At 40.4% G+C, this 27,328-nt stretch overlaps 1 protein-coding gene across 3 annotated transcripts in view; it reads left to right on the top strand.

Annotated features, from left to right (window-relative positions):
• The window catches only part of Lov (jim lovell), an 84,967-nt gene extending 58,509 nt beyond the window's left edge, over window positions 1–26,458 (top strand). Inside the window, exons 1-3 of one of the 3 annotated variants that reach the window (XM_071783797.1) lie at window positions 1,729–3,281; window positions 11,922–12,310; window positions 13,417–26,458. In XM_071783797.1, the coding sequence (XP_071639898.1) occupies window positions 12,120–12,310; window positions 13,417–15,490 (2,265 nt within the window). In that variant the 5' untranslated portion in view covers window positions 1,729–3,281; window positions 11,922–12,119 and the 3' untranslated portion in view covers window positions 15,491–26,458. Of the gene's footprint in view, window positions 1–1,728; window positions 3,282–6,460; window positions 6,527–11,921; window positions 12,311–13,416 lie in introns of those variants that run through there. The other 2 variants (XM_071783779.1, XM_071783790.1) reach the window with 2 other exon arrangements.
• The last annotated feature ends 870 nt before the right edge of the window (window positions 26,459–27,328 follow it).

The following is a 27,328-nucleotide window of genomic DNA, read 5'->3' as shown; positions in this document are numbered from 1 at the left end:
TGTTATTTAAGAGTTCGCAAGTACAAATAATTAACAGAATAAGAAAATAGTCAAGGAGAAAATTATTCGTTAGGCATTTCCATTGTCGGAAGAACATAAATACGCGCGCGTATGCAATATATATATACAATCCTGCTGAATGTAAACTTCACACGTCAAGCTTCGTTCGTATCTGCAAAAATCGTGATTTACTTAATTACTTAAATAACAAATGTTTAACTGCAATTCGGAGAGTATATTTTCATAAGAAAGACTGCAATAAGAATCTGCATTCTATGCGATCGAAAGTATCGGCATTCCCCTACGAGGTCTCCCAACATGCTGAAAGACATTTTTTCTTCCGAACCGATGGACTTCTTGGACTTATACGATTATCAGCATGCAAGAGAGGGACCCTATGGATATATTGGAACAATCCTTTCTCGATTACCTGCTCACATATCTGAAACCCTTTTCCACTCCGTTGAGCAGCTAACAGTGAGGGCAATCTTACCGTATTATACACACACGGTATCATAACATAATATTCATATTTACGACCTAATTCGATGTGGCAAAATTCAATTCCTAAACTAAACTCGTAACGGACGCTGATATAGCTGATGATCAGAACAAAAATTTTCCTGCTAATGCCACAGCGAACGGAATTTTATTAGTTTTTGGTTCGTTTCAGTGCAACAGTGGCGTTTATAGAAAAGTTGGTGATCGCTATATTAACGAGATCACCCGCCACTGTTCGGTCGGAAGAGGAATCGGCATACCTGGGTGTTCTTTTACCTTTGTGTTACCATTTAAATGTAGCAAAAATCAAGCGATATGAATCGAAATAGTTAGGATTAAAAATATTTCCCAGTGGAGAGGATATAAATTGCTGTAAAAAAAACTTATTTTATCTTAATAGATAACAGTTCGCCAAGAATATACATTTTTTTTCTTTTATTTTTATCTTCTTTATTGAAAATCAACTTTTACGACAAAACTTACAATCGTGATCTTAAATCCTCCGATATTTTTTGCTTCGTGTGCATCGAACCGTTGATTTTGACCACATGCAGGTGTCGAAACATAAAAAAAAAACAAGGATACGCACACATACACACACAGGCATACGTGCGCGCGTATACATATATAACACGAATAACCGAATGCAAACGTCTCTAAGATTCGTCTTAGCTTCTCGCTCGCTATAAGCAACATCTACTGTAAGACGAACTTAGTCCGAAAGTTTACCGTAGTCGTTTGCGGTGGTACGTTATCTGTCATGCGACCTTGGAGCAGCAGCTTAACGAGGGACTGATTATAGCCAGTAGTAACTTAAGGGCCTCCTATAACGGTCTCCCGCTGCCAACTATAGCTTCTCGAGACACGAGGAGCATGATTCGAACACAATCCGCGTGACACAGGTGTCCGTCTGAAAGTACGCGCGCCGAGCCTCCCTCGAAGATTTCACCATATGAAGTAAGAAAGAATCAGCCGAGCGAGGCCTAAGCCGTGAACGAGGGTTGCATGCTGTCACGTATCGTGGAAAATTCCATAACGGATACCTGCCAGTGCATAGCTAATTGTTATGTGCGACCGTAAAAGCGGGAGGAAAACTATTTTCTTACAACAAAGGAAGAGAGTAGGACTGAAGGGATTGAACGAAAGAGGAAAGAGAAAGAGGGGGGGGGATGGAGAGGTGATGAAAGAAGATAAAGGAAAAATAAAGGAAGAGGAAGACATAACAGAGAGAGGAAAACGGTAAAGAGAAAGGAAGACGGAGAAACACACGCATATTTTCGCACACTGCACTCAACCGGTTGTTCCCGCGCTGGAAAAACGCATAGTAGCAGGTACATTGGACAAACCGGAGAGATAAAGAGAGAGAGAGAGGAGGGAGAGAGAGCCAGCGAGCGAAGGAGGGTCCGATGGGCTGGTACCCATCCGACTGGAGGTGGCACAAGGAGGTGGGACTCTTCGTCTCGTTCTCCTCTTTCAGTGGAGCAGTCACAACTCGGCCGCTTTGAGAGTCGGTCTGTCCGGTCACTGTTCGCACACTTTCCCGCCGCGTGTATCCAACGTATGCGCACACGACCGCTCGCACACACATACACACACGCGTCACGGCTGCCACCTGCGGAATAACGCGCGCAGAATTCGGAGTGCACGCGTTCTCCATATCGCGAGCTGTGACAGGATACGCTTCTGTAAGTGAATTGTTGGCACACGTGCGAGGGGGTGCGCGACCATTATAGAGGAAAGGCCATACGTGGACGACGATGACGTTGATAGAGACGCATCTTCGCGCGACTGTCCCGTAGACGAAACATCAACCGAGATATTGGCTGGCAATAATTAAGGCGCGTGAGCGCGTATATGTGTGTTTCTTCGTGGTAATTGTGTCACGTGCGCGTGTGTGTTTGCTCCTGATGATTTATTCCGATTGTAACTCTGCCACCAAGAACTCTGCGAAAATATCTGGAACAAAGTAACAATTTCGTAGAAACGGCTTTGTCAGAGCGGGCCAGTATACACGCATTCGCCGAAAGAGTCAACCTCCATTTTGAAAACTCACCTCAGCATTATCTATATATTAGTGATTCTTATCGCCAGTCTTCGAAATTACTCCTTTGAATCGGTTCTTCGTCATAAAATTATGAAAAACTACGAAAGACTGCAGTTATAATTTTAACTGTGGGTGAGCAATGGAAGGACCGCAATATTAAAAAAAAAAAGATAAAACGTTTCTAACAAATAAAATTAAAAATATAAAATCAATAGAAAAAACTTTAAAAATGTAAAATCGAATATAATAAAAACAATTTTTATAGTCATTATTTTAATAGTCATCAAAATAAACTGTAAAAAATGTTTATCTCAATCTTTCTATTAATTTTACAAATGAAATGGAATAGGAGAGATTGTTTTGTTTAAAATTTATAAAAATCGAATAAAAATTTTATAAATTTATAAAAATAGTTACGCTACTGTCGACACATATAAATATTTTGTGGAATTTATTCCGAAGCTGATATCAATACGAACCTGGTTCACCAACAGCACTGAATGGCTCGACCTTGTTGTCGATCTCCTCGTCATACTTTCCATTGTTTCTTGGCGTTTTAGCAGCCTCGCTATCGACTCATCTTCAATCAGTTCGGCGATGCCAAGTGTTCATTAAACACGAAATCTGTATAAACTCTTATAACCTACGTTGAAGAGAGTCGGTGAAAGAAAAAGATTGACGGCACTGTTAGCAACACGACCGGTCCAGAAGTGGGATTTTTAGAACTCTCTCTCAGGTATCTTTTTGCATGATGATTTTCAATTTGTTATTCTGATTATTATAACTCGGGATCTTTTCGCATATGCATATTTTGCAAATTGTTTAAAGATATTTTGAGTAGCTATATTTAATATCGGCAAAATCAATGAGTGACAAAACGAGGTAGTTTTCTGTATTTGCCTGATTATTATTTAGTGTTTTTTACAGGGTATTTGATAATTACTATGTCATTTCTCGTGGACAGGTAGAACAGGTTAAACTGAATAAAAAAAGTCCTTTGTCATTTTGCAAATTTCTCAATAATTAATAAACAAATTAATTAATAAAGATGTTTCTCGCCGTGTACCAATCACAATCGTCACTGTGACGCTGGTAAAGAACCTCGGTAAAGAATTGTTTAAGATCTTTTTCAGTTTAACTCGCTTTACCTGCCAGAAGATGTGGCACAGTAATTACCAGACACCCTGTAAAAGTATCGACATATTTAATAGGTAAATTTTTACTGTTATAATAGGGGATGTTCGATAAAATCCCACGTTAAATCTTAAAAATATATCTGGGAAAATTGTTTCTTGAATGTTAAACGATAACTGATTTATTTCTGTTCTATTACAACGCAGTCCGAAGAATCTGCTATTAATTAAATTGATATTTTCGTGACTATGCTGCGGTCGATTTGGTGTTACAAATGCTTCGAAGTGTAGTAAATTTTTCTACATTTCGAATAAGACTAATTCGTAAAATTATGTGACTGTGACTGCCCCCGGTGATTAACGCTATGAATGCTTCGTACCGTTCGATTGAATTAAGACGAAGACATCTACACTTCGAAGTATTTATAACACCAAATGGACTGCAGCATAATCACGAAAATAGTAATTCAATTAACAGCAGATTAGATTCTTGGGACTGCATTAATAGAACATAAATAAATCAATCATCGTTTAACATATCAGGGGATAGAACGTATCCCGATGGAATTTTAAAGAGTTAAATCGAGAAAATAAGTATACATAAAATTGGAGGGGAAAAAACCACAGTGATGTAAGTCAAATTTTTAAAAATATTTTACAATCTGTACAATATATAAATATAATATATAAATTGTATCTATGCAATATATAAATACAATATATAAATTGCATCTATGCACACGAGAAAATATTTTTAAAAATTTGACTTACATCACTGTGGTTTTTACCCTTCCAATTTTTTATGACGTAAATGAGGTGTAATTTATGTACCATTTATATTTAATAATACACTGTACGCAAAAAAAGATTATTTTCTATAAATATCTGAGAACCATACGCGTAACATACTGATGCTATTCTTATGTGAATTAATTTGAATTAACTAACAATTTGAGTTTTAGTGATAAAACCGTATCGAGTACTCAAGCTTAACTTTCATATGGAGAAGTAAAAGCCATAATGTTATAAGTCATCTTACACCACTATGGCTTTTACCCTCCATATGTTTAATGTCTTGATATATAAGAAAGATTCAGAATTATATTTAATTATTTGAAGTAAAAAAAAGTATATCGTCATAATAAAATATGTTTACAAATTATTTATATCATTAATTCGGTTCTAACGTAAATTTTGTTTATTAAGCGGTATCCATAATTAATGTAGAGAATCTAAGCCGATTTTTAGTACTTTTTGAATTAAAAAAAAAGAACCTAAATTTGAGAAAGTTATAGTTATAGCTTGCTAAAGTTTCTTTGATGACGGCAACTTCAAAAGATTTCGCAGCGACACTATGATGTCACAGCACATTTTCGTGTACTATATTTTCTTCAATTTTGAAGATATTGCAAAAATTCAAAAAATTTACAAAGAAAGTACGCCATGATCTATCAGAATATACTGTTAGGTAAAAGTCGGTTAAAACCGAATTGTGTACGGATATCAACTACCGCATTTGAATTGATCATTTTCAATAGCTAAGCCGCGAAAAGAGTTAATCTTTTTTCGAAGAACAAGAAATTTTAAGCAATTCTTTTTAACGAGCAAAGACCGATGCCTTTGATGATTTTGGAAATCATGAAATTAAAATTATAAATGAATCTACTTAAGCTATTTATAAATAAATATGTTTAATTATAAAGCTATTTTTACGAATGAATCCATTTAATTATAAATGTTTACATGTATGTATATCAGAGATGAATACAAAAGTATCAAAAATATTGAAAAGTTATCATAGTTACCAAAGGTTTTTTTATATTTCATTTGTATGGATTTATATTGATTATTTAACGCATATATCGCTCATTCGCTACAACAACGATATAACTAAAAAATTGTCATTTTTTAGTTGTTTGCAAAAAATAGTAAGAGTTCAATACAGTGAATGAAGAATATATTGCTAGATACTTTTATTTCTCTACCATATTTACAAATAATATCACAGAATTTCAATGACTCAAAAAATTCAAGCTTTTCTTCTGGAAAACTTTTTCCTTTGAGTTATGTCATTCTTGCAATAAATGAGCGATATCTTCAAACTTCTAAATAAACCTAACTTTCTTGCAAAAATTAGACGTTTATACTACTGAAAGAACCTCCACACATCGCATATCAATTCACGAATATCGGTTGAAGAGTGCGTTTGAAAAAAAAATAACATTACTCGTATAGTATGAACTTTTCACCAAGATTGTAACGATCTCAATGGATATCAGGTACCGCAAGGAAAACCAATAGGACTGCTTATAGCATGAAGAATACATATTTTGCATTGGACGCGGTTTTTCCTAAAGTCGAAAGCAAGGAAAGGGTAGTTCGTGGTTCGCGAGCAGGACAAATGTTGGGGGGTGAAGATAAAGAGGGCGAGAGAGAGAGAGAGAGAGAGCGAGAGAGAGAGAGCAAACAAGTTGGAGTTGTACTCGCGAGGATGGAACAGTACATAGAGGTGGGGATGACTCCGGTGGAGAAACCGAGACGGGAAGAGTGGGGAAAGGAAGGAGAGTGATTCGCACATGAGTGAGAGAGCGAAAGAGAGAGAAATAGAGCGAGAGGGAAGGCGGGTTAACCGGCGTGTGCGAGCGAGCGAGCAACCCCGCGAAGAAAGAGGCGCGCGCTAACTTGGACGAAGAAGCCGAGCGAGGAGGGGACGGATGGGGGGAGATATGTATGGAGGCTTAAGAGAGGGGCGGGAATCTTAGGAGGGGCGCCTAACGTCACGGCGCATTCACTCACCGGCCGTCGCCGACGCCGCTCTGTGTGTCGCACACGCAACCCGCACGACACGGTCAGTTCTCTCTCGACCACCCCCTCGCGCGCTGCGGCGCGCACCCACGCGCTTCCTCCTGCCGTTCTTCTGCGTGACTCTCTCTCTCTCTCTCTCTCTCTCTCTCGGCCGCGAGGATACGCGTTAACTCTCGCACGCTGCATCCACAATCCTTCTCCTCCCTCCCCCCCCCGGTGTACCCTCCGCGCGCTTCGAAGTGAATTTTCCGTCCCCCCCTCGGTGGTGTCTCGCAGCGACTTTGTGAAACTCGGAAGCCCAGTGTTTACCCGCGTATTTACTCGGCGGTACACGCTGCGGAAGTTAACGCGGAGGGGGATCTCTCGCGCTCGCCGAAAGTGCTCGCAATTTGCATTTGCCAATTGTTTTGGTGTGGTGTCCCAAAAACGTGTCGCGCACGTGTGCGCACCGAAATACTTTTGGGAAAGCAACCCACGTGAGACGCCGTCGACGCCGACGCCGATGCCGGTCGGTGGTTAGGTCGTACTCTTTTGTGATCTCTTCGCTATACGGTGGGTGACAATAGTGAGGAATCAGCTGATCGTTTAAAGGCGCAGTGCTCTCCGTAGGCTTTTTGTATTTTTTTCCCCCTTTGCGCCTCGTTCTTTCCGTAATGTTTAGAATTCTTTTTAAGAGTTGAAACAGTGTCTTTGGTTACCGGTTGTGTGCGTGAGATATGATATGTGACAGTGTGATATTAGTGGAATGGACTTTTGCAAGTTCAAATTTTGCTATCTTTCCGTATGGCACGAAGATCAAAATCTAGATCGAAATTTTTATCAGATAAAAAATTTTGTCTATTATTACATATTTTCTTGCTACACGTATACTCGTCTCTATTACACCGTGATATGTTTCTTCCGCAACTTTTTCTTGATATTCTCTTTAATTAATTCCTAAACGGAGAACGTGTGTCGGAGCAAATGAGGAAAATTCCTGTTTTCCTCGTTTTTGCTCATTCATTATTCTTCCCTTTTCTTCGTTTCACCTTTTGCTCTAACGTGCGTGTAGTCACACAATAGAGACGCGTTCACTCCTCCTGGAGATACAGTCTCTCCGCGCAAAAGTGTTCTGGCCACACACATGGTCTTCCCGCGCAAAATTTCCCGCGTCGTCGGAGTAATCATTGGCAGTCGACGGGTCTGCAGGCCGGTGGTCCCTCCCCGGCATCTTGCAAGAATGCACGAGACTTCGAAGATGACCTTCGAAGGTATTGTTCGGTGTGCAGTGTGCCGACAAGATCCATCCATCGTATATGATGTCCTTGTGCGCTCCGCATTGCTTGTGACGCGAGTGTCCACTAAAACGTAGATTGCACCGACTGTGCATTGTCTTTCCGTATGTGTTTTTTTTTTTCCGGCTTTGAAATTACGTTCTCTCTGGCGCGACGAATAAAATCGGCGTACGTGTGAGCTCGACGATTTCGATGAGGCCTCACGAATGTGTCGATGTTGCTGGTGCCTCGGAAGGACGAGGCTTTTCGCATTTTTCTATGCCCCCTCATTGGCTTGGACGATTCTAATTTGGAGTCGGACGGTTAACGAAGGAGGAATTGTGTCCTACACGCCGAGAGGAATCGGAACTCATGAGATCCAATCGTGGAGATTTGTAAGAGTTCGATCGGATCAGTCATGCGAGACCGGTGCTAACCCTCAACTACCAGCATCCATTGTTTGAATTTGTGTGATGATCGCATCCGAGCTTCGTTGCATACCTGGTATTTATGATTGCGAGCCATGAGTCAATTTTAAATGGACGGTTTAAGATGCTATCGGCAAATTGTTAAGTAAGTCCACATAAATTTCCGGGCGTAACGCGTATGCGAGCTCTGACAAAAAAAAGACTATTCAATCGTTTATGTCGTTTTCATCTTTATTCAATAATAGTTGAATGGACTTGTACTTATAATACATTTTTGTGCGTATAATACATTTTGCTTATAATACATATGCATTTTCACATTTTGTCGCTTCTCGGAAAAAGCATGACAGAAACATAAATAGTTAACATTATATTCTTACGCTTCATGTTCTTGTCAACTCAACGAAATTACAATCTCTGATACATTGAAAAATATTTTTCGGCGGTTATATGACAAAGACACATTTTGACTATATAGAAAACGTAAAGGAAATGTATGTACCCTGTACATTTGAAACAAAAGAATTCCGCGGGAAAACTTTCAAAATACGAACGAGAAATACGAGAAAAAATCCTTACGTTTGTAGAAGATATATATAAGTAGATATCATAAATTCTCTAAACTCCAGTAATGATAGTTTCCTCAACGTAAACTCGTTACTTTCTTCGTGTTTTGCCAAGTCTACAGTTGGATAATGATTCGCTCAGGAACGATAGAGTAATATGAGGTGCAGCAACTAGTTTTCTCACATATGTATCTGATGTATCTCTTGGCTAGCGAAGTTACGACTTGAGGGTGGGAATCCGATCTTCTCGACTGGCTACGGGATCATCGTATATTTCTATTACGAAAATTTCGAATTTCCGTACGTGCCATTTGGTCATAATTCTTGTTGTTCGCGAGACTCGCAGGCATCGACGTTAATTCCGGCTCTTTTCCGTATAAATCGTCGCCTCGTTTGACGAGAAGTTTTCGGATGTGTTATGCACCGCTATGACTAATAGTTTGCCCGCGTGCAACGTACAGCGCGGCGCCGCCTCCTCGAGACGCGGATGCGGAAATGAAAAAGGAAAATAAAGCGCGGGGAAACAGAGGAGGACGTGGGAGAGTAACTGGTTGACGTAAATCCGCGCTCTTTTTCCGAACACGTGCGAGTTTGACAACAAACTTGCGGGGAGTTTTCGACTGTGCCCAGTGGCGTATCCCGAGCCGGCGGTCCCCCCGAGCTCCATGTGAATCGTGAGTCTTGCAGAGAGAAAAAAATATTTCTCCTCTCGCGCGAGAGGCACTTCTCGTCGTCAAAGCGAAACGACGGGTTTTTGAGCCAATTTTACGCTCGCCCGTTGTGAGTTAAAAGACACCGAAGGAGGTTGAAAAGTCAGCTCGATTACTTAACCGCGACATTAAGATCATTCATTTGCACTCCGTTGTTGTTTATCATCAGTTTGTTGTATGTCCATGTCTCTTCTACGAGACTGGGACTGTTTACGATCGCAAGGTTGCCGTCAGCTTGGCAATTAATTATCCGATGGCTGATAGAGATTTTATATTAATTGCTCGTTTAATGCCGATAGTGACGGCGACAGTAAGATGATTGACAACGCAGAGTGTAAGTGAAACTTCTCTACTCCGTTCGATACCGCGATTCTATTTTCCGAGATTTTCTAAAGTCGCGCGTTGCTGCCGGGATATTCGTTTCACGTAGAAGCTCTTTCGAACGCAAATTGAGCGGGAGAATTCTCCTATTTCACATGCGGCGTGCTCGCGTTTTCTTCACACCCCTCCCCCTCCCCCCCTCGCGCGATTTTATATTATTTTTATCGTTATTGTATTATCGCTAGCGTAATTGCGACCGAAATGGTTTATCGAGCGCGTATCTGCAGGTGGGTTTTTAACCGGATGCAATTTATAATCGAAGCTGTCGCATATGTGCGAATGACGTGACGTTGAAGAGGTGTACGCTCGTTCCAGGTCACGTCGTGCGCCTACGCACGTGTGCCGCCTTTTGCATTAATTACGTTTTAATTATAAAATAAACGCACGAACGCTACATCATTCGTTTCAATTCGCGTCGCGTACAGACAACTAGAGAAACGTATAGAAACTCAAGGGTCATCCATTCCGTTAGAATTGCGTGCATGCTTACCCGTATGTTAAATAGTGTATTTTATTGACATAGAGGGCGAGAGAGAGAGAGAGAGGGGGGGGGAAGAGAGAGAAAGGAATCAGTGCAGGGACTAATTAAAAATGAATTTGCAATTTTGTTAAGTACGGTTCACATTATGGGCACCTCATCGACCTAATTTAAAGTCGTACATTTATATAAAAGCGTTACGAATAAAGGGAATAAAACGAAAACCTCACTCGTATCTGTGTAACGTGCCTCCTCGACAAGTTTACGAATCGCTGCAATTTAACGGATGATTGATAGAGACGGGTTACTCTCGCGGATAGTGTCTTCTAGCAACTCTCCAAGAATTGGACGGATATATTGTCAGTCAACGATCAGACACAACGCACAAATATACTTGATTAATCGTCCGAGAAAATCTTTCGGAGTTTATTCATTGTCATTCTCACTCGTTTGGAAAAGCGTAGGTAGGTGGTTGGTTTCGATGCGATTGTCAGGCATAACTTTTTAACTCTGCATAAGTATGCTGCACAGATACCTTGGCGGGTTTTACACATGGAAAACTTCTCTCGTAACACTTTGAATTTTGGGCGGCGCTACAGAAAGCGTGAAAATTAACCGTGACCGCCACTCATCTCTCTCCTCCGGTTACCCCCCTTTTTACCAGGCGCGAAATTATTCATAGCCAAACACACCCGATCGTCGATGAAGCGAGTGCCGATGCTGCTTAAATACTTGGCGGGTGAATTGCCCGAAGTGCGATAATTATCCGTAATTATCGCGTATTCGACCGGATAAATAATTAACGCGTATGCTATCTCGGGAACAGCACGTATCTGCAGGATCGTCTGTCTCGCAATCAGCGACAATAATGCCTAGCATAACGCAGCTTGCAATCTTTGCAAAATCACATTTCCGACACGGCCGTTAGCCTTATTTTTCTTACCTGAAAGAGGTTTCTTCGAAGAGGTGCCTTCTAGTGTCTATCAGGTCTGTCACCTGTAACATAATCTGCACAAAATTTAGATTGAAACAATTTTCTGCAATAAATCACTTTATTATTTTATTCTGTCTTTACTTGCATTATACATAATTTTTTACAGAAAAAAGTAACAAAAGCCATATATTTATGATAACCAAAATAGCCGATCAAGAATATATGGGAATGGCCAGTTACGGATTACACAGGCGATGAAAAATCTCTAAAATTTTGACGCTAATCTGTTAGGATAACTATGGAATGCGCGAAATAGAAAAATAATGCAAATGGAAGGTGCAATCCCAGGTTAAAAAATTGTCACGCGGCAATCAACAGCGTCCGTATAGGGAAAACGTTGACTTCGAAATTTATCTCGAGTACGTTAGGTATTGTAAAAACTTTCTAATTGGCCGGCTTGATATCGACGCGAGCGCTTGATATCGTCCGTGGATCCTCCGAAACTTCAAGAAATATGGCGAGAAAAGTTGAAGAACGCATCTACTTACTACTCTCTATAATCTTCGGGACAACGCGTCGCTATATATTCCCTTCTTCCTTTTTTAATCTTTCTCACTTTCTTTCATCTTCTTGGAGAACGAGGTTTGTGTGACTCCCATTTTAACCATCTCGCATATTCCGATTTTAGGAAACCGGCAAGATTAGCGTCAAGGCGGCAAGGAAAACGGGCGGACAAAGAAGTTGTAGGACGTACGTGGTCACGTGCGTGCGTGCATGGGAAAGGTAAACCGAAATACAAAGACCACGCGGCACCAGCGAAAAGGCGGCGGGACAAGGTGGCGGCTTTGCTAAGTCACCATCTTCCGGCGGCAGCGGCGGAAGAAAAATGTCGAGCGTCGGAAACAGTCCTAACAGAATGGCTCTGCAATCGCACTATTCCTTACGATGGCACAACCATCTCGCCCACATACAACGGGCGTTCGAGGAGCTGCTGCACGCGGAGACGCTCGTCGACGTGACCCTGATCTGCGCCGACAGCAGCGTCAAGGCACACAAAGTCGTCCTGAGCGCCTGCAGGTAAGTCCTAGATATAGATACTCCGTAAAAGAGTTTTTCTTCGCTTGAATTTTCCAGGTGCTGAATCTTATTCTGATCTTTTCCTCTTCTTGTGTTTTTAACGCAATCAGCTAAATTTTTATTTTTAGAATAAATAAAATTAACGAGAAACTGATTTATATTTAGTTATTATATATATATTTCGATTTATATTATAATTAGTATTTGAAATAATTATTTTTATGCTTGTTTCAATTCTGTAGAATTTAACACCCACGAGTTGCTTTTGTATTAATAAATAAGGAAGAAAAATTTTTACGCAACAGATTTATGAGATGAATAGTGATACACTATACTCACGCCTTTGTGAGTGAAATGCCTCGTCTCGGTATCGCGATAAAAAAAAATGTTTACAGGATAAGAAATATTAGTTCGACAGCAAAGGTTTAAAGCTTTCTAAACTCTCCGTCTTTGCCCATGTATCTCGTGACAGTAACTTCCTACACTACTTGCCCCTTTAGCAGTTCCTCGCCTCGATTGAAAATGATCAGTCGAGTTTTATTGATCGGCGGAAGTGTATAGTGTATCTTAAAGAAGCGACGCGCACTGAAACTGAGAGTGGTTCTTGCGCTCGGCGGGTCTCTCTCTTATCCGAAGAAAAATTTCTTTGTCGCGTCTTACCTTCGTGGTTTACCGGGCGACTAAGTGCCGCCTCGCACCGTCTACGCGGTACCGCAACGCTCTTCTCACTTCGCGCGGGACGTGTGACGTAAAGTTGACAACGAGCGAAAGTCTTGTACCATCTGATTGATTCGAGCCGTCGTTCGATCGAGGAAGGAGCGCTAATCCTTGCGGTAACTTTTTGCCCGCGGTTTCTGGCCGCGTCGTCGTTCTGGCTTACTGAGCGAAGACACGCAACGTTTCACGCCGAGACGCATGTAACGCTGCGAACAGCGCGGTGCAAAATTTTTCTGATCGATTGTGCTGTAACGTAGTCAGCGTAAATCGATCAATGTAAATGAATCAAAATTGAAAAAACGTATGGCTTCTTTGGAATGATCCCCAATCGAACTTAGAAAGGGGTGACCTAATCCTAATCGTATGGAGTCGTTTTTCCTATGTTACAGTCCTTTCTTCGAGAGGATATTCGCAGAAAATCCATGCAAGCACCCCGTGATCGTGCTGAAGGACTTCTCGCATCATGAGCTGTCCACTTTGGTACATTTCATATATCGCGGCGAGGTGCAAATCGCCCAGGAGGAGTTACCGGGACTGATGAAGGCCGCGGAGTGTCTGCAGGTGCGTGGGCTGTCGTCATCGGAGCCGAGGCCGGTGTCGACGGAGCCCAGGCCGTCGTCGTTGGCATCAACGCCGACGCGCGATCTCATCCTGGCCGAGTTACCGACGCCGGAAGTCGCGCGACACGGCACACCCGAAGAGGACGAGAACCCGCTGGAGAGCACGAGGGAGATGAAACCCATTCTGTTTCAACCAACGAGGGACCACCCGGCCAAGCCGCTCATTGGCCACATGAACTTCGGTATCCGCGAGAGCTGCGGCTCGCCGTCGATGCCACGCCGGAAACAGGCACGTCCGCGCCGACGATCCGGCGAATTGCTGCCGCAAGATCTCAGCAGGCGCTTGACTCCGCCGGTCAGCTCGAGTCCGTTGACGAGCGTTCTTAATCTCAGCGGTGGTCAGCACCAGGCGCAGCAGCAGCAGCAGCTGTTGCTGCAGCAATCTCAATATCATCAGCAACAATCGATTAACAACGCGCAGAACCAGCAGCAACAGCAGGAGGACATGGCGGAGAATCTCTCGATGAAGAAACCCATATCGCCGAGCGGACTGGATCAGCATCACGTGAAGACGGAGGGCAGCGAAGCAACGAGTAGTCCTCGCGGTTCGCCGCTCACGGGAACCAGTCTGTTGCATCATCCGGATGGTCCTATACCGGATATCCCGGCGGCCGTGGCGGCGGCCGTAGCGGCGACTGTAACATTGTCGCTACCGACGATGCCGACGTTGTCGCTGTCGCAGCCGCATCCTACCGAGTACCTGACAAGCCTCGGCCAGCTGACGAACCAATGGTTGCCCGGGCATCCGCAGAGTCAACTGCCGCCGCCGCCGCCGTCGGCCCAGAGTCACCATCCACGCGAGGACAGTCCGCACGGTTCTGGGAGATCTCATCCGTATCAGCAGCAGCAGCAACAGGAATCGGCGTTGCCGCGACGTAGCGCCATGGCGATGTTCACGCCGACCTTGGACGGCGTAACGGCTCTGGGTGGCGGACTTTTCTCACACCATGCTACTACGTACGACAGAGGCAACCTCCTCGCGGATTCGATTCTCACGGATAATTTCAAGCCGGAGGCGCTGCAAAATCTCTTCGGTACGCCCAGTCTCGGCCCTCCACCCACCAAAAAGACAAAAAAGCATCGAAGTGATAGTGACGCGCCACGTAGATGGACCGATCATAATCCTCGGGCACTCGCAGTTAACAGACCCAAGGGGCAACACAGCGCTCCGCGAGGAGGACCACCAAGGTCCTGGACGAATAACGAACTAACACTCGCCTTGCAACATGTTTGGGAAAAGAAACTAACCACGTCGCAGGCTAGTCGTATGTTTGGCATTCCCTACAATAGCTTGCTGATGTACGTGCGTGGTAAATACGGAAAGAGTCTAAAGCTCGAGCAATTACGTAGGAACTGTACCGGCGCCAGCACCCCCGAAATCATGAATAACAATAACATCAAGCCCGTCCAGCACCAGCAGTCCGCGCAGATGAGCCATGGGCTCACCGGATTGCCGCTGCAGCATCCGGGGGACAACGGCGGATATCCCCATCGCGGTCTACTTGGCAGTAATATACCGCAGCCGCAGAGCTTTTATCCGGCCGAATATGCTGCTGCATCGTTTCCTCTAGCAGTGAATATGGTGCATATGCTACCTCCGAGCGAGCAGAAGGCGTTCGAATCGTCCGCGAACCCGGGCGGCGACGGGGGCGGGGGTGCGTGCGTAGGAAGTGGGGGAGGGGACGGAAGCGGCAGCAGTGGCGGTGGTGGCGATTTGACGAACTCGCAGACCAGCGAGACACCATCCCCCATTGTTGACCATCACCATCATCAGGAACCGTCGATGCAACCGCAACCAACGCAATCGGCGCCCGCGTTACTACAGCAGAACGGTTCCGATTAGGATTGCGTGGAACTGTTTGGCTGAAACGGTACGTTCTTGTATGTTGATGTTAAGCGATGATTGATGATTGATGATTTGTGATTTGTTACCTTTGCCCACCAAGGGCTGGGCGGATGGTCGATTAGTCCCTCTGGCTGCGCATATCGTACATATATGCGATCCGTCATTGATTGTTATAAAGAAATCCGATAAACATATGTCGCCAAAATGCGATAAATTAGCTAATTATCTTGAAATATTTTAGCAGATTTGAGATTGATCGAACTTTTCTAAAATGTCGGCTGACATTTTCAAGATTCCCCTTCATGTCACATACTCGCATGTAAACTCAAAAACCTATAAAGTTTTCAGTATACTCTGACAAAGGATATTAATCACAACTGCTTAGAATTCGATCTGATTTTTCTTTAATCCGAGAACGGGCGCTAAAGTTACTTAAACAGTGTACACCCTATATAATTTTAATATGCTTCTTTTGTTTTTTAAATATTTTTTTAGTTTGTTCTTACTTTTCTCGGAAAATGTTGAGTAAATCTATATACATATTGTCCTCAAATACTGATAAATTATAGAACAATATACAATATGCAATATGTAATTAATAACAATGACTTTAAATTGGGATGTAAAAATAGTCCCAGGTAATGCAAAAAATGAGGCGCTCGTTCTTCGATTAATATATTGTTAACGAAAATCTAGGAGACATATATTTTGATACGTGTCCATTTTGAGATTTAAAGAATGAAACAATTCCCCCTGAGAGAGAGAGAAAACTAATGCTTATATCGTATTCTAAGATTTCTAAGCAATTATTCGTCGAAACAATAATTTATATAAAATCACTATAAAAAATAATATAATTGTATATTATAATTGTTATCGGTGTTTGCTTTTATTTGTCTTTGATTCAAGTTTGATTGTACATCTTAAGAGCTTTATTCTTGCCTATATAAAAAATGTTTTTGACAAAATTTTCATGATTTTTATATATATTATTTGTAACTCTGTAATTCTCTTAGATATTTATACATAACGACATATTTCATGAAATCGGTTCCGGACAATTGTGACATGTTCTTTGTAAAACATCTTTGTCTGGAATGCAGCAATATACGTCTAGCTAGACTAGAATTGACGGATCCATCTGTGAATCTTGGATATTTTGTGAAAGCCGTTTCACATGTCGCAGCCAGAGGGTTAATCGCACGATAGTTAATTAAGCGACTCCCTCCGTGAGGCTCCTCATCGCACGGGGGTTATATAGATTTACACGCGCGCGATTCAACACAAGACACTATCCTTCACAAGACTGACTTTTACCAACCGACTCGCAGCTCTCCGCAGGGTACACTCTCGATGAACATTCGAGCTTTGCTCAATCCACGCTTAAGCGCCATTAACTGCTCTCCGCTCGTTTCTGTGCTTGCCACTTGGGTTTCGTTGTTGTGTCTTTCCTCCGTCGGTGGTTGGGCCGCGTGTAGCGAGATTTTTACCGTTGTCAAGAACAATACTCACACAAGAGTCCTTCGTATAGTTCGTATAGTTTGATATACCCGGTGAATATAATTTGGAAATTGACTCTTACAATTAGTAGATGTCTAATCGACATATTTGTTTCCCGAAAACATCTTTTAAGTGAAGATGAAATTAAAAGTAAAACTTCAGTTTATCAAAATTGAATCTTGATAGCATAATCTTCGAGCATACATTCCGCCTTTCGACGTTCGGGCTCGTTTCAATCGAACTCGCCGACGACACCGCAGATCGTCGTCTTGTTTTAGCGTCGTTCTCAGTCACTGATTCTCTCTCGGGAGTTGCGAATTGAAGATTGTCGAATCTTCTCGCGATAATGAAACGGCATCGAAAACATTGCCGACACGCTTTCGCGAATGACTCTCGGCGCTGCTACAAAATAGTTCCTGCTGCAAAAGCGATCATATATACCAAATAGTATTTGCTATAACGGCTGAATAAAGTACGATGTCTGCTACGATGGACTTACGATCGTCGGGGAAAGCTCGCACGGCCCGTTGTCAGTATAACGGGCGCCTCGAACGGAAAATGACAATTATGTTTACGATAGAATCTGAGGTGAGATGGAACGAAACTTTTTCTAGTGGCGAGATATATGACGAGTAATTAACGGTAGTATGTCGAGAAGCTCGTTTCAAACCGTCTTTAACTTGAAAAAGAAGAAAGAAAAAAGATATTAACAGTTGGAACAATTATACAAAATATAGATCAAATAGATATACACTAGATATATTATAACACCGTTCAACAAAAAATGTACAAGAACAAAAATAATCGTTTTCCGCAGTTTTTTGGACATTGAATACGATCTCCTTTACCAAATCGCTCTATCACGTCACAATTTTGAGAAATTTGAAATTAAAGTTGCAAAAAGGGCTTTTTACTGTATTTATTGTATAGCATATTGCCATATTATAACTGCAATATGTGACATGTTGGAAAAATTTATTATAATGAAAATTAAATATGTTGTTAGGCTTTTAAAGGGAATCTGTTGTACCAATTATGGTTAAAAAAATTGATGATTAACATAGGATTTATTGCGTCAAAAATGTGACTTACATAGACCATTAAGGGTTTATCAAAAAATTTTTAATTATTAGGGTATTTTTTAATTATGTTATTCAAATTTAGGAATTTTTCAGGTCGCTAAATGTGATGTTAAAGTTGATAAGGGAATGTAAAAATTCGACTATTTCTTTATTTTGACATTCACAACATTAGCTCCGCCATTTTGAATTTATCAACTTTGACATCAGATTAGTATTCAGTGACCTGAAAAATTCCTAAATTTGAATAACATAATTAAAAAATATTTGATAGATCCTTAATGGTTTATATAAGCTGCTTTGACACAATAGACCCTAATATCTTTTTAACCATAATCGACACAAATTCCTTTTGAGGACTAAAAATTTTAACAACATAGTTAATTTTGATTGTAATAAAACTTCTCCAATATGTCACATAGCATCATTATAATATGCCAAAATACACTAAAATAGTCCTTTTTTGCAATAGTCTTTTAACTGCAAATTTCTTAAAATTATGATGCGATAGAACCATTTGATGAATGAAATCATATTCAGCGTTAAAAAAGTTACGAAAAAAGAAAACGATTATTTTCGTTTTTGTGTACTCGAAAAAAATATTTTTTTGTTGAACAGTAATTGGATGTTTCAATATATAAGACTTCAATATTAACTATAATATCTAACAATATTTTTTCTTCCATTCTTCTAAATAAAAATAAAAATCCAATTACATAATTTTTATATTCTTTTTTATTATTGCAACATATGTTAATTATAAATTAATTTACAGTTTCAGTTATTATATATTTATTACATGTATATATACACATATATATACGTATTACATAAATGATTATTAGTATTATATCTAAATTTTAAATTAACGTTAACCCTTAAACTACACACTATCTATTTGAGACATAAACTACACCCTGGGTCATTTTGACCCAGCGCTACTTTGCGTAATTACCACAAACGGGGGATCGATTCTTTTTGGCTGAAATTAAAAGGGTGCATTCTTGCAACACTCAAAATGAATGTGAGATTGTTTGTGAAAGGTTATTAATAAAGCTTTATGGTTCAAAAATTCAAAATATGGTTTATAAACCAAAAAATTGCTTTTTAGGAAATATTCAATAACTTTCTAAATTTTCAATATTTTTACGTGAAAATTTAACTGCATACTCTTTGGATTATATACTTTAAGGTAAAAATACGCGCGAAAGCTAACATTTCAAAAAATGACCCGTGATTTTTGGAACGTTTGACGCGGACGGCAGCCAGACACAGCCGGACGCCTGCTGACTTACAGTGACTGTACCGCTATCTAGAGAGAGGTTAAAACTACCAAGATATGGCGCGACAGATCCCGATTTCAGCGTTTCAATGGTAGATAATACGACACAGCTTTTTACTGGGTCTTTGACCCAGGGTGTAGTTTAAGGGTTAAATTGGACAATGAAGAAGTATTTCTTCAGCATTTACCAAATAAAACTTAGCATTTGATAAATTATTTTAGATTAAGTTATGACGTATAATATTACGTATAATATGCGTATTTTATATTTTAGATTCAATTACATATGATTATGCAACTATGATTCGAAATTTCTGAATTAAATTCGAAATCAACGGACATTATGCATTGTCGTAATATCATACGATAAATCTTTTAATCTTTTCGACTAAATTTTCTACAAAGTTCTTTTAATTTAATTTAATGCTTTCAGTCTCAACTTGTAGATTTGTTTTTTGTTAGTTATGATTCGATGGTTCTTTAGTTAACTCAGTTAAAAGAACAATTTCTATTTTAATAGAAATGTATTTTTCACGCAGTTATTGATACGGTTTTTAAAAGGAGCTTCTCGAATGCAATTGAATAAGGTGACGAGAATATCATTGGCACAAAATCGAACGTCACTTTCGCGCGAGTCGTCCGCAACCCTTTTCTCATTTCTAATAAAAAAAAGAAACAATCTTGCCGAATTGCGCGACGGACGTGGATGAGGCAATAACAGCGACAACTTGCCAAGATTTCCTGTTTGCCAATCCCCCGAGAATCTTACTCGTTGTCAGCATGCTCCGGTGCGCATAATTTTTAGGGACTAATTCGTTTACTCGGTAGCTACACCGTTACGTCTGTAAATAAATATTTTTAATTGTTGACCGTTTTATTCTGCTCGCTTCTTTCTGTTCGAGTTCTTTCGCGATACGTTTTGAAGAATCCGACAACACGAGCAGAACGAAAGATCGCGCGATCTGTCGAGACGCGAACGACTATCTCTGGTTTGACTCGTTGCGAATGGAATAATTCGACGAGGAACGAGACAAGCATGCACGCGCAATCGCCGTTCCGTTGGCGAATGCCGAATCCTTTTCAAGGGAAATCGAGGATCAACAACGGTATAATTTCGGAGAGTTCAATTCTCGATCGCACGAAAGAGACATGAAAAAAAAAATGCGTTCGCGCGCGATGTCTGCAGCATGCTGAAATTCACCGAAATCATACTGATCTGATGAATATTCGGAGGCAAGAAAAGAAAGAGAAAAAATATAAATACGGAACAAACGTTGAACATACTTTTAATCGTAGACCACAATTTCACAACAATATTTCGACAACCAGACGGAAGCGCAGGGTAACTAACACATCAGGGATAGCCACAGACAAATCTACGATAGATAAAGAAAATGCTACATATTAAATTGTAAAGGTAATGGTAAATGATTACTTAGGTAATTATTAAAGTTATAATAACGATATGATTATTTCGTTAAAGAGATTAAGGTGAGAAAAGAGGGGGAGTTGTGGGAAAAGAGAGACAAAAAGTAAATGAATGACAGAAATAAGAATCATATGATAGAATCCGTTATGTCACACTCTTTACTACTCCTAGAGAGAAACAGGATAAGATATATTATGAGAAAATAATAATAATAAAATAACGAATAATAATAAATAATAGCGATTTAAGTAGAGCGTAAACGACAGACGGAGCGTATTGGTGCGACACGGGGTTTGAAGTGAATATTAGAGAGACCACAGAGGTTTTCGGACCCCCCCCCCCCAAACAACCTGTACAATACAAACTGATATTATTATTGATTATTAATACTATATATTATATATATTATATATACAGGGTGTTTCAAAAGAGTTTATAACTGCTCCAGCGGGCTGTACCGTCGGTTCTCGTCTCGCTTGACATAAGCGCGTATGTATACAGATATATAAATAGTTAGTCTAACGAGATGCTCATAGATTGTCACGTTACACATCATCTTCTTGCATTGAGACAAATTAGCATGCAAAAGGCTTTAATTTGCACCAATTAAAGTGCATCTAATTGAATTTGTTAGAAATAGTTGTTTTTGAGATGTTTTATTATGAATATTTATTTGCAAATATTTCCTTAAAAAATGACGAAATTTGTATAGAAGAAAGCAATCTACAGCTTTTCTGGTTTCTTACTATTCAAAGTGAAATTATTTTGATCAAAAATTAAACGACCGTTATTGTAAATATCTCGTTTTTGTTTTCGTAATTAATTTATGTTTCATTCGAGCATCATAAAATTACATTTGGACGTTTAAGATGGTACAGTACGTTGAAAATGGTTTTAACAATTTTTTATCCACTCTGTTGACAAGAGAGAATGAAGAGAGGGATAGAGTGTGTATGTGTGTATGTGTGAAAGAGAAGAGAGAGAGAGAAGGGATGGAGTAACAGAGAAGTAGGATTATATCTTAACTGTATGCGGCAAATCGCGCAGAGTTGAAATACAGTTAAATGACTGTTCGTATGCATATAGGAATGCGTGCGAGAGCGTACATAAATATTATCTTATAGGTCTATTTGTGATAGGCACCACATGTGCAGAATTCAGTATTATTTTGCAGATGATTGGAAAAAGAAACGGTCGGTTTTCTTTTTCACTTAACGTTTTTGTTGTTCGTAGGCACCCCTTTAGCATATTAAATATTAAGAGAACTTTCTCCGATCGCGTTGTTTATCGTCTCTCGCCTCTCTCGCGAGAGGCGACGCGCAAAGCTTTGAAGGAGAGAGAAGATGAGAGAGTATCCTAAGGGTGAAAGAGTGAGAGAAAGGGAAAGAAAGGGAGAGAGAGAGAAAGACAGAGAGAGTGCGTGTAAGAGACAGAGAAGATAGCAGGGGGACATATAGGCACACACAGGCACGGAGAAAAAGGAGCATTATCATTGTCGCATAGGGTGTGGATAGAGAGACGCGTATCGATTGGTTACTTTATTATAGCGAAAGGATAATACATGTTAACTCATTATTAATTGATTTTAAATTGTCATATTGTTTTACTTGTGTTGTGGTGTCGTGTTAAGGTCGGTATTAACTGCAGTGACTGAACAGCGAATGTGAAACGAGTTTTGTAATAAATTTGGTTTTGCTTTTTTGTTCGCTGTTTATTCGCTCACACAGATACATCGACAAAATCGGCGCCAATATCCGCGCTAACAGTGATTTCAGTTCTTATTTATCATGCAAAATTGCAATGGTGTATATACAGATCATTATTAAAATATAAAATTGAACGCAGGCACAGATGCAAAAAAATATAAAAGAACAAGAAGGTTTATTATCCGAACATTGGAATTATATGTTTTTTATTGGACATTTTTTTTATATAACTCTGTGCCATTATTTTCATTGTATGTTAGAAAAAAATGGGATAATAATAAAACGCAGGTAGTGTTCACTCAACATTAGAAAGAGCTCCTACTTCTATCCAATTTTCTCAACTACATTGATTAAGCATCTCTTACTTGGTTTAGTGAGTACTACGTGCTTTCTAAATTTTTCATCTTCTACGCTAATTTTTACAATAATTTTTTATCGCGTCGCAGGATATTTGTAAATTCAACTCTTTTATAAACACTCTAATCTTTTTAAGCATCAACAGCTGTTCCGTGAAAATACGGTATTTTATATTAAAAAAAAAAGATTAGGTTATTTATAAAAAAAGCTACCGAATAGCACCGATACTGACTGACGAATGGAGAATAATGTTTTATTTTTCTGGAACTTCGCTCAGCGAAGTCACCATTTTAAGTTCCTACCGTACAGTACGACGATAACTAATACAACTTTCCAGTAACTAAAAAAGAAACAGGAATAGTATTATCTTACTTATTGCATAAGGGAAAGTGATAAAAAGAGAGAGAGAGAAAGAAAAAAAAAGAGACAGAGTGAAAGCGAAGGAGAGAATGGGAGAAATTGTAGGAGAGAAAGAGAAAAATACGAGAGACAGTGAAAAACAAGAGGATATGCCTCCGCAAAATATTATTTTTAATTTCGTGTAATTTACAACTGTACATAAGATCAGAGATAAACGCGCTGTCGATTATTTATGCGTAATATATAGGTATACATACTTATATATATACATATTATACATATACGTATATTTATCGATAATTGTGCGTCGCGAGCATTGTTCTTCGAATACAATCTTTGATCGAATGAGCATTGAGAGGCGAGAAACAGAAACACAAACGACGAAATGGGCGAGCACATTGTAAGAACGCGCGGTTTCTGCGTCGCGATTACGTAAAAATGCACATGTAACACATGTAACACACTCGATATTCTTACATAGTGGCGTTATTGTTGCTAAGTGGGTCATCAACGATCAAAGTACCACACGCAAGCTTTAGCTGAAATTTGATTCGCTCTTGATAGCCACGGATTTTCCCGCCGAATACAAATCGAATGGAAAGTGCATTGTGTTGTGCACGCGGTCGTTGGAAGATGGCGTTGAACCACGCTCGCGGGGGAATCCCGTGGACTTCTCCGCCGGAAGGGATTTACCAACCGGCGGCACGTCCGAACAGCTTGAAGTTGTCGAGTTACCGATGGTCCGTAACGAAAACTTGTTTCCCATCGTCGCCTTTTCGCCGGCCGTTACTTTCGCACACAGGAAAGAATATTACCTTTCCCAGATGATTATTTCTTCCTCTAGCGCGTTTATCATTTTCCATTCGATGAGTGACGACGCGTCATCGCCGATATCACCGACGCAGAAATCGCCGTTTCGAAATCTCATCAAGGACTCCATATATTGTATAAAGAAACAGAAAAGAAAAACCGGAAAAACGAGAACAGATGAAATAGTTACTTGCATCGGTTGTGCTGTCACGTAGTTCCTAAATCGCCCTAGCCTCGCCCCGAGCGCATGATAAAATAACATATACGAACGAACGAGTGAATGAACGAACGCGTATGAGATTTGTTATTTCGGAGTACGGTATATAAACGGCACACCCCGCTCCGTTCTTTTTATTTCCGCGTAAATGCTTGTTGACATAATAATTATCATCGACCTTTCCAGTTTGAAAGGTTCCAGAAACCTTTCCTAGGTTTCCCGTTTGGAAAACCTAGAATTGAATGTAACAAATCCCATCAATTTTTTAGCTTCCTGTTATAAGACCAGACGTGAATATTTTTAATATATTATTATTTTTTTTTTTAACAGAATTTACTTGTTGAATTTGTTGTCCTGTCTCTTGTCAGTAGTTGCACTGTTTTATATATACTAGTTTTTTATATCTTTATTGATAATTAATTAATCGAATCTTCGAAGTATTATTTAAGCTTTTGAGGATCCATTTTTAGGAAACGTATGGCAAATATTTATCACATTTCGTAAAAAAGAAAAGAATCCGACTACGCGATATTAATAAAAGAATGTTTGTTAGCGCGCGATCGTATTTAAAGTCGTAATTTCGATAACTATGCATGCATCTTTTGATGCAGATGCGCTTATGAATATGTCGTATTTGGCACGTTCGTGAGAATGAAAAAGGAAGAACAAAGACTGGTATTCTTACCTCGCTTTTAGGCGCGATTTAAGTAAAAGCGTCTGTCATACGCGAATTAACGTGTCGGGAGGACGCTTTTAGCTAAAGCCGTCTCCCCAAAAGCGTGGTATAACCGACGTAAAGAGCGACGCGTTTGTACACAACTATATATACCGTTTCTCGTAAGAAGCGGAATATGTAGATACCGGTGGATCGTATTTTACCGTACGACGAAAGAGAAGTAAGTGAGACGAAGAGATCGAGGGTGTGTGAAAGAGTGAGAGAGAGAAAGAGAGCGAAAGAGCGGTGTGTGATACGGGTGTGCATTGAGAGCCGTGAAAAAGTGGATAGAGCGCGTGATAGCTTATAGTTCGGTGTGTGCAATACGATGCGAATGAGAAATTATAGAAAACGAGGGAGGAAAGAGAAAACGGGATCTCGATTACAGAAGCAGCACATCGCAGATTATAATATAACGATATATTTATACTAATTACAATTGTACCATAACGATTATAATACTACTTATTATATTATACAGAGCCGCCGCCACCCAGTATATTTTTTACAGGTTTACATTGTATTACAGTTTATAAAGTTTGATATACAATAAAAAAAAGGAACGATTACCTAAGCGCAGCGCGCGCCAGCGGCGGCAGCCGGCGCGTCCCGTCTATTTATAGGGTGGGAAACAGCCGAACGATTAAGACGCCGCGGCGCGCACTGCGTCACGCTATAACTACAATACTTCCGAGTGTTGGAAGATCGACGCCACGAAAGAGATGCGCGATGATAAATCGTGATACGTTGTCGAGATAATCAGTTTATTCGGCCGAATGTAAGGCGTGTTCTGACCAGTATCTGTCAGAATGAGGCTTTTCCTTCAGCAAAATGTGTGCATCAATTAACGGCCATTAATTTCAGAAAGCACAAATCGTTTGTTTGGAAGACAGTCCGGGAGAATCTGTTCTTGTTAGCTGGCCTTTTACGAATAAACGAAGTTTCCTTCTTCCGTGGAAAGAAACTTAAAGAGATATGTGAGCTTTAAAAGGAACGCTAATGGACACACGTTACACGCGATTGGCCTCGAGCTTCCAACACCCGTCCCGATAATGGATAAATGAACGCTACATAACTTGTGATACGTTTACCGCTGGTTACTACAGAGACTTCCTAGCCGATCCTACGACAGGCTCGGCACCACTAGTTCACTCACGCACACGACTCAACGTTTATACGGATTTATTATTACAGATTTATTGATTAATATCGAATTATTGTGTATAACGGTAATTAAATTAGGTGAGATATACTTAAACGGGGAGACTACAATGTGAAAAAAAAAAAAACAGGAAACAGTTACAATTGCGAATCAATTATATTGGTGTGAATGCGCACACGAGGCTAGGACGAGGCTAGCTACCTAAACCCCACGTTCATTCTTCGGATTACATGTAACATGCGGATTACACACATACACACACACATACATAGATTCATACGCAGTCACACAGACAGATCCAATCGTATTCACTCTAAACCCTAATAAAATCTGTACATACCATTGCAATACTCGTTGTACTTTTTTCCATCCCCATTGTTCCGGAAGATACCTCACGTTAATTTTTCTTAGTTCTTAATGTCTTGTAATGCACTCTATTGTCTAGGTCACAACTAACGTCAGAGGTGCTAAATATATTTGTCCTAATTTTATGTTACATGATTTAATACCTCCTCCGATGCCGATTAATTGTCGAGATATTCGATGATATCGGTTGAATCGACAATGGGATCACCCATAGAGCGTATGCGAAGGCTGCAACGGAGATATAAGCTTCTCTTTCGATGGATCGCTAAATGGTCGATATCTACGCATAATCGCGGGTAAACCGGTTGTCACTCAGATTGATGAGCAGTCGAAGCAGTTTCGAAGCAAATTATTGTTATTCTGATTACATAACAAGCTCGGAGAGTAAGAGTATGAGGGAAAAGCAGGGGAAGAAGAAGGAGAAGAAGGAGAATTGACGCGATAGAACGAGAGTAGCCCTTGGTGGCTCGAGGAAGGACAAGAGAGGGTGTATAAGTTTAAAGAAGGACGGAAAGAGAGCGTGGAGTGCGAATAAAGAAGGAGAGAGAGTGGAGCGAAAGAAGGAGAGAGAAAGGAAGAGAGAGTGAGAGAGGAGAGGAGATGGAAAGAGACGGGAATAGAGAGGCCGAATCTGAAAGGAGTGGAAGCATAATTCCGAGGGGGCTCGAGCCAGGAAGGGCCGGTTCCGCGAATTCGCGTAATCGATTCCGTCATGTCGCGGACCACCCGGGCACGGTCCTAATAAATAAGTAATACGTCGGTTGTGAACCGAAAGATCGGGATTCCCGGAGGGAGGCGCGCGGGTCCCGGTATGCATTGTTAACGTTTGTTACGTAGCATAAGCGCGCGCGC

Source organism: Temnothorax longispinosus, chromosome 1, assembly GCF_030848805.1.
Source record: "Temnothorax longispinosus isolate EJ_2023e chromosome 1, Tlon_JGU_v1, whole genome shotgun sequence".
NCBI classification, from domain to species: Eukaryota; Metazoa; Arthropoda; class Insecta; order Hymenoptera; family Formicidae; genus Temnothorax; species Temnothorax longispinosus.
Note: the sequence above shows the minus strand (reverse complement) of the source record. Positions and strands in the feature narration are given on the sequence as shown.